General features: G+C 41.8%; 1 protein-coding gene across 1 annotated transcript; it reads left to right on the forward strand.

Annotated features, from left to right (window-relative positions):
* The first annotated feature begins 7,227 nt into the window (after window positions 1–7,227).
* Window positions 7,228–8,544, forward strand: LOC127754658 (uncharacterized). The gene has a single exon (XM_052280228.1). The coding sequence runs from the start codon at window positions 7,325–7,327 to the stop codon at window positions 8,069–8,071; it is 747 nt and encodes a 248-aa protein (XP_052136188.1). The 5' UTR covers window positions 7,228–7,324; the 3' UTR covers window positions 8,072–8,544.
* Window positions 8,545–13,389: the final 4,845 nt, after the last annotated feature.

Consider the following 13,389-nt stretch of genomic DNA (forward strand, 5'->3'; position numbering starts at 1 on the left):
GCGATATGATGGCCTAATCCCCCTACTAAACCCATGTGGACTGATGGCGATCGATTGATCTGTGACAAGAGATACATGCCGAATCCATTAATCAGGTTTGTGTGATCGGTTTGGACTGGTGCCTCAGAATCGCTTGGTTTGGTTGGACAAACAGAAGCGACAACGGGGTACTTTTTGTGCAATTTGGTGCTGCGCTTCCTTTCTGAATTGATGCTATAGTGGGTGACGAATTTCTATTGTACAGTATTGTTTGAACAAGTTATGCGTGTAAAACGGTTTGGAGAGGAAGGGGAGGTCACATGTCTCGATTATCTATATTACTCTAGAAGATTAAATTGGTAGTGAAAATTAATGAGTAGCGGATCTGTTAATTACTACTCACTAATTAACATGGGGATCACGAAGTTGGTGAATGTGTGCTACCACCTATTCCTACCATGAGTTGACATTTTTTTTAATTGCACACAAGATATAAGAGCAAAAGGACCACCACCACACAAGCACGTCACACTCACACATCTGCTAACATATGCTCAAAAGACGAAAAACAACGGCATATCCTTAATCACACTAAATTCTTATAAAAAAACGTACTCACCTGTGTGTAATGTTTATAAACATCAAGATTTAAACTCTAATAGATGGAGTCAATGTACCCATAATCCCACCTTCCGGTGCTTCCCCTATGAGTTGACATTTAGGATCCACTAAATAATGCACCATCCATTTCCAAAGCTGTGGAGGATGGGTGGAATCATATTCAACCTGCTCCTTAAACACATGGGTATTTAGTTAGTAGGATTGTAGGAACATAAGAAAACAATAATCAGCATTGTGTTAGAGTTATTGATTGGCTATAGATGAAGTTAAAGAAATTTATGCTTATATTAAATTTGTTGTTCCAAACTTGTAATAGTGTTTCGGAGAGTCCCTTGTTGATATGGACAAATTGTAGAGAGAATAGTTGACTCTGTTTTTATATGTGCCCTCATATATTCAATGTTATTGCTAAAAGAAACTTTCCACCCACATATTGACCACATTTGTTTTAACTAGAGAAGGGATTTACATTATATATATATAACTAGTTGACTATGCTTTTATATATGCCCTTGTATATTCAATGTTATTGTTAATAAAAATCTTTCCACCCACATATTATAAAAATAGATCGTGAGCCAATTATTCAATATATAGCTCACAAAAATAAGCTAGGTTGTCCAATCTATATAGAATAAGTGATAATTTTTAAGATTTTTTATTTAAGTACATCTTTTAAAAATTGAAAATAGTTTCATTCTTAATTAAACCTCAATGCCATGTCACTCAAAAACTGCTTCGAATTTGGTCAAACATTGAAATTGAATGGCGTAATGCTTAGGGGCCTAGGGCTGAATACTGTCCGGTCTTTCAAGTTTATGGATGAATTTAACTTAGGACTTTCATTGAAGTTTAGAGATGTCAAATATTGTTTTTTTTCCTTTTCATTACTAGAATTGTAGTCCTGGGACAAAGTTTTTTACACATTTCTGATATCTACAAACCATTTTGTTTTCATAACAGCATTGAGATTTTGTATGTTGTCTCCCCGCAAAAAAAAAGAAGAAGAGATTTTGTATGTTGTCGTCTCAGCGGAGTGTCAATCCTCTTACACACACCATTAAGAGTAACACCCAGAGTATCATCTAAAACCACAACTCCAAGAAGAAAAGAACAACAGACATACCACAACGAACAGAACATACCATAGTTGTGAACACCTCCTACAAGGAGCGTTCTTTTCCCGGCCTTTTAAAAAATAAAAAGGGACACCACAACAGAACAGAAGTCCTTGACATTCTTTGTTATTCCAACCTTCTGGTTATCAATTTTTTTTCTTTGAAATGAACAGCACAAGATAGTTCGAGTTTCACGTATTGATACAACAGGAGAAAAATATAAATATGTAGTTCTAGAAGACCATAGACAGGGAAAAAAAGAGAAAAGAACAACCACACCGCGCGTCTATAACACCCGCTATGAGAGCGAAACTGGAGGTCTTCGAGACGACACCTCCAAGAGATGACACCTCCAAGAAGAGAATGACACCACAAGGTTTTTACCTGAAGAAAGTAATTGGGAGCAACAAGAAAATGCAACAACACCCCAAGAGAAAAGCAGCACCCGCAGGCGTCGTCGCCCAAATTTTCGTCCCCCCCAAGAACTAAAGTCCTGCACACTCCGCAGCCACCACCATCGAAAACCTTCAACGCATGGCTACCGCATCGGCGCCACGACGCCGGCCGACCATTAAGGGGGAGCTCGACTCTCGACACGCTCCGGCTCCATCCGCGCAGTTGGGTTGGATGGGGAGAGGGTGAGAGAGAAGAAAGGATCCCCTCTCCCCCACACTAGCCTGCCCGACGCGGCCATCTTTTGTCGGCAAAGGCGACGTCGCAAGAGGACAAAAGCCTGGATTAGGGCCCATGAAGGACCGCGGCTCCCCCTTAACAGAACAAGCGCCGACTCCGCCATGATCCTGTTGTCTGCGTCACCTCGGGCCACTAGACCGTTTCGCTGGCGCCTTGCCACCCTCCGTCACAGTGCTCCCGCCATCCAAAACGTCGCGGAACTGGAACGTCCACCGAAGCACGATGCTCTTACCCCTGATCCGGTGGAGGGGATAGGGTCTTGTCCGGGGAGAGGCCGAACACCCAACACGCGCCAAAATTACCATGTCCAGCGCCAGCATATATTTGATAATCCTGGTATCCATGATAGTTAATAGTTAAAAAAACAATAAAAAATTACTCAAAAATATTTTTTTAATTTATCTGAACTTGGTGGGATTACTAGGCATTTATCATTATCTCACCCCAGTAAGCCAGAGTGCTGTGCAGAACCAGCGTTAAAGAAAAGCACGCTGATTACACACCTGATCTAGCCATATCTTGATCCATAACATTCATTCATATTTTTTTCCTTTGGTCTATGTAAAACACAGAGCGAGAGAGAGAGTGTGTGTGGATTATATCAATGTAAGACATATTAACCACTTAGATTATGAAATAAGGACTGTTAAACAAAGGGATTATACTGACTAGTTTAGAGTGTGAAACATGTGTGTGTGTGGTACTACTATCTTTGAGTTAATTAATTTTAAGGATCTGCTCTGATTGGAGGATTGGGACAATAGTCAATATTTAAGATATGGTAGCATGTTACCAAATTAATCAAGCTGGTGCATAGTCAATGTATACGATTTAACATGAAAGCGATACTAATAGCTGGGAGGTGTACTTCTGGAATAGCCCTCCGGAATCTTACTATTTAAGAGTATTAAACGTAGATTACTGACAAAACCGATTCCATAACCCCCAATATACCTCGTTAGATTCGTCTCGCAAAATAGCCTAGGGGTTATGGAATCGGTTTTATCAGTAATCTACGTTTAATAATCCTAAATAGTAAGATTCTGGAGGACTATTTAATAGACCGGAGGATCCAAACAAGGCCATAACAGTAACACCAATCCGAATGACACGGCGAGAGAGCTAGGGAACCTTCCATCACGTGAATTTGGATGCTAGACTGCTAGAGTGTGAGAGGCAGAATTTGCCTTACAGTTCAATATTAGTGCTGATGCAAATCCCTCTCGCTGCATATTAAACTGTTTTATTTACAAAATAAGGACCACACCTATGCATGGAACATGAAGTATACAGACAGATCTAGAATGCGAAGCCCACATGTAGGGCCCCTTTGAATCGCAAGATTGAAAAAATATAGGAATAGGAAAAACGTAGGATTTTGATAGGAATGTAAGTATAAAACAGAGGATTGCAAAACGCAGGAAAAACACAGAAATTGGATGAGAGAGATAGACTCAAAGGAAAGTTAGTAAGAGGTCGAAGCTCTTGCTAAATTTTCTCCAAAATCTCTATAGGATTGTCCATTCCATAGGAATTTCAAAGGATTGGATAGGATTCAATCCTTTGTTTCAAAGGACTTGATAGGAAATTTTCCTATAGAATTGAAATCCTCTAAAATTTCTATGTTTTTCCTCCAAATCAAAGGAGCCTGTAGTAGTATCGCGTAGTAGAGGATTTGCTGGATCGGGGGATTAGGACAAGATTCAATATTTTAATTGGATTGCAATGCGTTACCAAATTAATTAATCAGTGGTCAGTGTACAAATTTAACAACATGAAAGTGATACTACTGTTTTGCACCGAGATACATATACAATCATAACACGATGATAGCCATGAGACGTACCTGACATAATAGCTACCGATCGAGCGACATAGGCTGTGTGTTTAGATCCAAAGTTTGGATTTAAACTTCAGTACTTTTCCATCATAACAACCTGTCATATACATATAACTTTTCAGTCACATCATCTCCAATTTCAACCAAAATCCAAACTTTGCGCTAAACTAAACGCAGCCATATACGGGAAGCTACCTGGCAACTCGCATAACGCCAACACGTAAATTTGAATGCTACAGCACTCTCTCCGTCTCAAAATAATTTTATTTTTATCTACTTCACACATAACAATACAAAACTAAAAAAATAAAATATTCTTATTTTATCAAACTCCGATGCAATTCTTTCTCACTTTATCTATTTTCAATGTATTTATCCTATATATTTATAAACTCCAATACAATGATTACTCACCAATAAAATTATTCAGGAACAAACAAAAGAGATAATGAAATAAATTTATTCTGGACGGAGGGAGTAGTAGAGTAATAAGAAGAATTGATTGTTACGACAGGAGCTATATATATACATTTTGCTCTTTCATTATCTATAAAAGAACACACGATTGACAAAACATCGACGCGACCGTCACGGCAAGCCACAGGCGAAGCGGCACGATGTAGAGGTGCCGAAGCAGAACGCGCTCCCTTCTCTCAGAAGCTTTCTACAGATTTACGCGGCTTAACCCTCAAATAAAGCGAGATCAGAGGCGTGATTTCCTCCTTTAATAGCCTTCCAATGAAACTGAACCATTTCTAATCAAGAGTCTTTTCCAAGTTTTGTCTCTACTGTACAGTGATGTACAGATGTGATAGATAGCTTAGCTGGGGCTTTAACGCGGTGAGACTTTGATATATACTCCTTTCATCCTAAAATGACGAAATTAGACTCATCTTAGGCAGTTGTCTGGTCTCATTCTAGATTATACTCTCTATATTTTATATTATAAGACTTTCTAGTATTATCCACATTTATATAGATTTTAATGAATCTATACACATATATGTCTAGATTCATTAACATATGTATAAATGTGAGCAATGCTAGAAAGTATTATAATATGAAACGGAGGGAGTAATATTTTAGGACGGAGGAATCATCTAGCAATTGAACGGAGCTCTCGTCGACTCGTTCCTCTTTCAATCGATTACATCGAATTAAGTTTTACGAAATGGGTGTACAGGATTCAGTGCTACCACTCATGCAGACGACAACAAGGGGGTGAGACACACCCTCACTACGCCCAATTAGGCGTGAACCAAATGAACGAACAACGCTGCTTCAGCCCCACATCTGTAAATGTCGTCGTCACCATCAACTTCATCACACAATTGCCGAAAATGATTCTGATGAAGCATGCTAGAAGAGGTCGGCTTAGGCAGCTAGTATTAGGGGTAGACAAAAAGCCTCAAAACTCGGGACTTGGATAGGCTTGTAGTCAGCTTGGATCGGATGAATTGGCTTGGAGTCATAGTTTTAATTAGTTAGCCTTTTAGCTGTAAGCTTAACGAGCTACCTCGCTAGCTGCTCGTTTAGCTCGTTAGTACAAGATATCACTATACCTTTATATACTTAATACTTTCTCCGTTTCATATTACTTCCTCCGTTTCACAATATAAGTCATTCTAGCATTTTCCATATTCATATTGATGCTAATGAATCTAGACATATATATATATCTATCTAGATTCATTAATATCAATATAAATGTGGGAAATGGTAGAATGACTTACATTGTGAAACGGAGGAAGTATAAGACTTTCTAGCATTGTCCACATTCATATATATATATTAATGAATCTAGACATATATGTATACCTATATTTATTAACATCTATATGAATATGGGCTAGAGCTTAGTCTAGTAATTACATTAAAACTATTTATATTTAGTGTATTCTTTATTATTTGATGTTTATTATTATGGTAATATGTAATAAAATGATAAATTTGAAATTATCAATATATAATAAGCAAGATAAATAGCTCGGTAACGAGTCTAACGAGCCAGCTTTTGAGCCGAGCAAGATAGCCTTTTAGCTCGTTAACGTTAAAATAACGAGCTTGAACAAGTCAAGCTGGCTCGTTAATCCACCCCTTAAGCAAGATTTAGGGTCTGTTTAGGGAGTTTCTAGCTGCTGCACCTTCTCCTAGAATCTCCAGGTCCCCAAACAGTCCACCCAGATTTTGAGAATCTGTAGTTGTAGAATCCAGAAAGTGAACTAGAGTCCAGAAGCTGAAAAACCCAGCTTTCTAGATTCTCAGAAGTTAGCTACCAACCAGCGGATTCTCAAAATCTTCCCCAACCTAGGCCTTAGAGGCATCGAGGATGATTGCATTTTGGAGTTGTTCCAGAATTTCGAGACGCGGGTCGAATGGAATATGAACTTGAAATGATCATGACCATAGCTACTCGCAGAATTCTTTTGCCCCGATTCGGAGAATGGCCACGCGTCCCTCGCCACGTCCGATTTCCTGCTGGCCACGAAACCAAATAATCCCCCCCCCCCCCCCCCCCCCCCCCCACGAGATGCGTATTCCGAAACCGTACAAACGCCGGCCTGCCGCCCTGTGTGATCCTACGAACCGACCGAATTAACTCCCCAGCAGCTTCCAGCTTGCTTGACAAGCAACCACGTCGATCGACCGTCCGTCGTCACGTCTCGTTGTAGGCAACCGCCAAGCCTCTTCCAGAAATATCGTACTAGTAGCAAAACATGTGTAAAACCGAAAAAAAAAAACAAATAACCCCCGTTCACACGGAAACGGGAACCTTGCCAACGGCACACCGCGTGCCTCACGAGTGACGTGTTCCGTCGCCACCTCGAAGCCCAAACAGCGCAGCGCAGGCAGGGGATCGAGATAAAAGCAGCGAAGTGATGAAGGCGACCTTCGAGAAGGTCGCGTCCCCCCTCGATCGATCGCCTATATAAACGCCACGCACCGTTGGCTGACTAGTTATTAGTTGGTGATCGCTTGGGGCAGCTTCCTTCCCTCCCAAAATCCACCTCACAACCACACGAGACGAGAGCCAACCGCGACGCATCGTCACATCACAGAGGAGGCGGTGGCCATGGAAGAGAGACCTCGCGATCGCACCGTCGAGGAGGCCGCGGCGTTCTCCGGCGATGAGTCCGATGGGGAATTCGAGTTCCCGTTCGTGAGCAGGGAGACGGACGCCGGGGGCGTGGCCGACGAGCTCTTCGCGGACGGCCGCATCAGGGCGTTCTACCCGGTGTTTGGCCGCGTGCTCGACGACGTGGCGGTGACGCCTGCGGCGGCGGCGGCGGAGGACCGGAGGCCGCCGCTCGGGAGGCTGTTCCTCGAGGAGGGGCGGAACTCGTCCGTCGGGTCGACGTCGTCGTCGTCGTCGTCCACGGACATCGCCGAGCTGGACGGCGTGTCGCCCGACAGCTACTGCGTCTGGGTGCCCGGGTCGTCGCCGGCGTCCTCGCCGTCGCGCCCCCCGCGGAAGAGCGGGTCGACGGGGTCCATCGCGCGGTGGCGCCGCATCAGCGAGCTCGTCGTCGGCCGCAGCCACAGCGACGGCAAGGAGAAGTTCCGCTTCCTCTCCGCGCCGTCGTCCCCGGCCAGGGATCACCCCAAACCGAAGCCCACGACGAAGGGCGGCGCCGCCGCCGCCACCAAGCTCCACACCGAGCTCGACACCATCGCCGCCGGCCACCGGCTGTCCTACTCCCCCAACCACAAGGCGCACGGCGGCGCGACGCGGCGGACGTTCCTGCCGTACCGCCAGGATCTCATGGGCATCTTCGCCAACGTGAACGGCCTCAGCCGGACTCACCACCGCCCCTTCTGATCGCCGGACACAAGCCGTCACCGTCAGGGCGAATGACCACTTCAACTCAAAAAAGTGAGAGAGAGATATCGAGTTTGAATTCTCCGGGATTTGAAGTTTCGAACCTTTGACTTGAAGCCTACTGCAATTTGAAGTTTGTGTGATTAGCGTAATCTATAGCTTTGCTATTGCACGGGGGATTAATGAAGTCAAAATTGGAGGCGTGAAGTCAGAACAGGCGAAATGTGGGGGATTCGCTGAGGAATACAGCTCTGCAAGTCGGTTTATTGCGAACGACATGTGAAGTTGTGAACGTGGTAGGGAATCACACACGGGGAAGTTGTGAGAGAAAAAAAAGAAGAGCTTCCATGTGATTATTTGTACTTGTACATATGTGTATGTGTATTATTGGATATGTAGATTGACAGGAGTCGTTTTTTTCCCCCTTGTTTGCACAATCTAACTACTGGAGTAGTAGTGTTGCTTTTTCTGCATACTTTGTTTGCCCTGTATTTCTTTCTCTGTTGGGTTTCCGACAATGATTGGGCGTGCGATTAGAATAACTTGTGAATTTTCGCCTAATGAAATGGTATGAAGAGCTACATGCGACTATACGAGTAATTGATTGCATGGAAGGTGAACCGCATTCATGCCACCAATTGTTTCAATCTTCTCGTGATCATCTAGAACATTGACCTTTTTCCCTTTGGAATTGACAGAACTAAAAAAATCAGGCGATATTTTGTTTGCTAAGAGCAATTTCAATAGTATAGCCAACTGCTGACTAGGGCCTGTTTGGTCCAGCTCCAACTCTTAAAATTAACTTCAGGAGTTGAGTATGGAGTGGAGTTGTTGAGCTGCCTAAACCCAGCTCCACAACTCTAGTATATTTTGTGAGAGAGCTCCACCCAACTCTACTCCCAGTTTTGGTGGAGCTGAAACTGTTTGGCTGAGCTCCAGCTCCAGGAGGGGTGGAGCTGGAGCTGGAGCTGTGCCAAACAGGCCCGTAACAAATCATCTGTAGCTAATCTAATAGCTCATTCATTCAATAGTTACGTATAAAAATATACTACACCATTAATACCAGGTCCTACCTCTCATACACACATAACGTCTTGGAGTCCGTGTTGCAGCCGGCTACAAATCTGTAGCCTGCTTTCTTCTCTCTCTTCTCTTTTCTTCTCGATACGTGGTTATAGCTTGCTTATAGTTTGCTATTGTACCTGCTCTAAGATTCAACAGGCACGTACTTTTATTTTATTTTTTTTTCTTCTTTTGCTCTTTTCAAAGAACCCACTTAAAGTACTGTCATTCAATTATATACCGACATCTTTGGCTCAATTTGCAGGCCTGGTTTAGTTTCTAACTTTTTCTTTAAATTTTTAACTTTTTTATCACATCAAAACTTTTCTACACATATAAACTTCCAACTTTTTTCTTCAAACTTTCAATTTTAGTCAAACTTCTAATTTTGACATGAAACTAAACACAGCCAGTTGTTTTCCCCGAGTGTAATTGCTCTCTCTCCAGATGTAAATATGCTTCAACATTTCCTTATCTTCTCTTTCAAGTAGATAATAAATTATTTTTATTCTTAATTCTCTTATACATTGTATATTAGAAAAATAATATATTTTTTCGAAAAGAAGAAAATACAATGTAAATTTTGAAACTTACCATGTAACTGCAGAGTAAGTTTTGAACGTTATATAGTATAATTCTAATATAAGTGGATCTTCAAGAGTGGCTATTTTTCTATCAGAATGCACAAATTACATAGCCATATTTATGTTTCACTACGACAGTATCTATAATCTCTACATTAAACTGTTCAATCGAACAATAGATCCCATTTGTTAGACTCTCTTTATTTATTCTTCCTCTCTCTCCATCTAGATCTTTCCCCTCGCCAACCACTCCACCCCGCCTCACTAGTGAGACGTACGCTGGATCGAAGGCCGACGGCCGCGATGCTGATAGCATCATTGCAAGATATGCTGCAGATCATGGTCCCCATCGGTTGATCTAGTCTTATTATAAGCCATAAGGCTTCTTAGCGATTACAAAATGATACGTGAGTAAAACTTTTGTATATATGTTTTTAGTGATTGAAAAGCCAAAGTTGAAAAAAACTATGTTGAAAAAAAATCAAATTCAAATTCAAGTTTTAAAATTTAAATTTTGGTTTTGGCTTATAAGCCATAAGGCAAACGATGAGGCCCCATGCTGACGGCGGTGCTTGGCAGATGGGTGAACGGCCGGATATGAAAAGCGTTGGCGAGGAACCGAAGCTGCCTCAGGTCGTGGCACCCACCTTTTGGCAAAGCCGGAATAGATAGCAAGCTAGGGGGAGTGGTTTGGCTATCAAAATAGCATGTTGCTTGGAGACATGTTTCTCTATAGACTATATGTTTGCCAAATTTTGACATGGAGAGTCAAACAACAACTCTCCTGGAGTTACTTAAAAACTAGCAAATGCTAGCTTGAAAAAAAGTTACTTAAACATGTCACCGATAACCCATACCTCCATTAGCTTTTCAGAAATGACCAGAGGAGCCTCTTTTGTTCAACCCTCAAGTATAATCCACCTCTAGGAAAAAGCAACAAAGAGTACGGCAGTTTGTGATGCTTACAGATCACAAACTATGAGTCCTATCTATTCCTAACAGTTCCATTAATCTAGGCGCATGATTAATTTGAAAAGTTGGGTTCTAAGCATGTGAATGTTGTACCCAAAATATTTCACATTTCGTGGCATGTGAATTAACCACTTGATTGGGCACCCTCATTTCCAACTCTCCATTACTACGGGGAGACGGGACACCTGACCTCCCCGGAAAAGCGGAGCCCCTCGTCCTATCAGACGGAGCCTGGACGCAGCCCGGACTCTAATCCGTCGCCTGTTGCTTGCTCCCGACTTCTGCTGCAAAACGAGCGCTGCTGCATCGCGGCATGCGTCGATGCATATCTGAGCGCCTGGTCAGGCAGGTTCCACGGCTGCTACGGCATCATCCAGATGATGCAAACAGCCTCTCAATCCAGGGAGGAAAACACAGAGCGTCCCGATGTTACAGCCTGAAGAAAGAAAAACAGAGAAGTGGATACTCTTGCAGTTTTCCCCAAATCGGACGCAACCTGCACTCAATCACGAGTTGTTTGATCAGTGTAGTGCTAGTAACGCTCAGCTGTAGAGTCCGAACTGATCAATGCCATCTCCACGACGACATGATCAGTGAGAATTGATGGGTGTCAAACGTATTTGTCAGTTCAGTTTTCAGGTCAGGTGTGCGTCTGTCTACGTTCAGTGATCAGGGTGTTCAGGCAGGTATTTTCCATCACCTGTGTCCGAATGGTGGTACATCACTACATCAGCAGCAGCCAAATTAATTCCGAAAGCCATTATGCACGGGTTTGATGTAAATCTCTCGCAATCACATGCTCTGATAATTACTCTCCATCGTCATGTGTAATTTCAGGGTTTGCCTAACACCCAAGCACCTAACAGTTAGGCGCATATACACTGACCCTGCAGCTAGCTTGTTTAACCCGAGGAGATGACACACGTTAGCCGTAATCCTCGCCTCATCCCAAGCTCACGAAATCAACTGCTGCAAGAAAGCACCATCTCATTACCTCTGAAACTGCTCCTGACCTGAGCTGCTCGAACAGAGAGCAGTGACTAGCTGGTATGAAATGTCAATGAGTATCCGTTGCCGTTTCAGCGTCATTCTTTTTCTTCAGTTCATTTATCCCGAAATTAAGCATGCCTGTTTGCTTACGGATATACATGTATGCGGACATGTGGATTCAGTGGATATATGCACGTACGTCATCTTGGACTGGTCAGTTTATTGACACGCCGATAATGCATGCCTTAGCTCACTAGCTAGATTGTGGTTGGTGTGATCCAGGTTAGGTTGGTTATTGGTAAGTACTAGTAGTACGTACTAGCTTACGCTAGGTTTGTGGCTAATATAGATCAGAGCTTCATGAAAAGGCAGAAAAGGACATGTGCTAACACATATATTTCTCACAAGATATTGCAAGAAAGAACATGTCAAAGTGAACAGCTGGAAGCTAGTAACTGCCGGATTACAACATCAGCAGCGGGTTTCTTGCGATCTACGCGCTCGAGATCTTGATCGATCTCGCGGATAAATTCAACGGCAGATTAACTACAGAGAGTCGTGTGATCCATGCGTTCGCACACTGCGCATAGTGATTATCCCACGGGAGAGGAGGAAAGCATCGTCATCTCGTGCGATTATTACATGGAGCCGCACGTAAATGAACACGAAAAAGAATGTTATTCTAATCCATAGACAATTTTGTTCTGGTGCAGTGCGTTTTGCGTAAGTACGTGCGTGATATCAGAGATGAGAAATGTTCAGCATCCGGAGAGAGTTCAGACATGTTTTTTTTTTATTTTCCTTTTTAGCATGACTGTTCTTTGTTTGGTGGTGATTAATTGTTAATGTCCTATGTAGGTCAGTATGCACTACAAATCTATCTATCTATCTATTATATTATTAAAACAGCTTTGAAAGAAGGCACCACGTTCACTGTGGAGGCTAGAAAAAATTACCACATTGATCGTAGAAAAAGAAAAGTAAATTAACCATTGGATTGTGATAATTGGATTGTGATAAGTCTAGATTTTAATGTCTAAGATTTATTGGAGGTATGTTGGATCAGAATCGTACAGAGAAATACCGCTAATAATATATGAGGAGTTAGAGTAGGCTGATGAGTTAGGAATGGATACGGACGTCATTAAACAGTACGGACTTAAAGCACGGATTAGAGTAGAACTTGAAGATGGATACATCCAATTCAAAACAGTATGCGCATGTAGGCGAAGGCAAAGACCAAGACAACTCATGCGTTCCTCAGCCAAAAATCGAATATACCATGCATGAAAAAGAAAAAAAAATGACTAACAATGTGGAAAAAAAATCATTCAATGAAGAAGATCATTTGCAGATACACTGTAACTAATTAAAATGTACAGCGGTATAAATAGATCATGGATATATATAAAATATTGTTATATTTATTAATAAAAATATACAATGACGTAGAAAGGTTGTCAGGATCAGGATACTAGGTAGTATCGTTTTGTTCAAAGTAATATCGTATCGTAGGATCGGGATACTATGAGATTTTTTAAAAAAATTAATTAATATTTATATTAATTATATATAGACATTCTATATAAAAAATATAGTAATGATATATGTCATTCAAATAGAGACATTTATTAAGAGAAACCACGTTGGTTTTGATATATTTAACTGATTTTTATATAAATTTGAGCATATTTATTTATATTATAAAAA

This window comes from Oryza glaberrima, chromosome 1 (assembly GCF_000147395.1).
Source record: "Oryza glaberrima chromosome 1, OglaRS2, whole genome shotgun sequence".
NCBI lineage: Eukaryota > Viridiplantae > Streptophyta > Magnoliopsida > Poales > Poaceae > Oryza > Oryza glaberrima.

What these genes read in the sequence shown, in the direction of transcription:
- LOC127754658 (XM_052280228.1), top strand. Translation starts at nt 7,325, where the DNA reads ATGGAAGAGAGACCTCGCGATCGCACCGTCGAGGAGGCCGCGGCGTTC.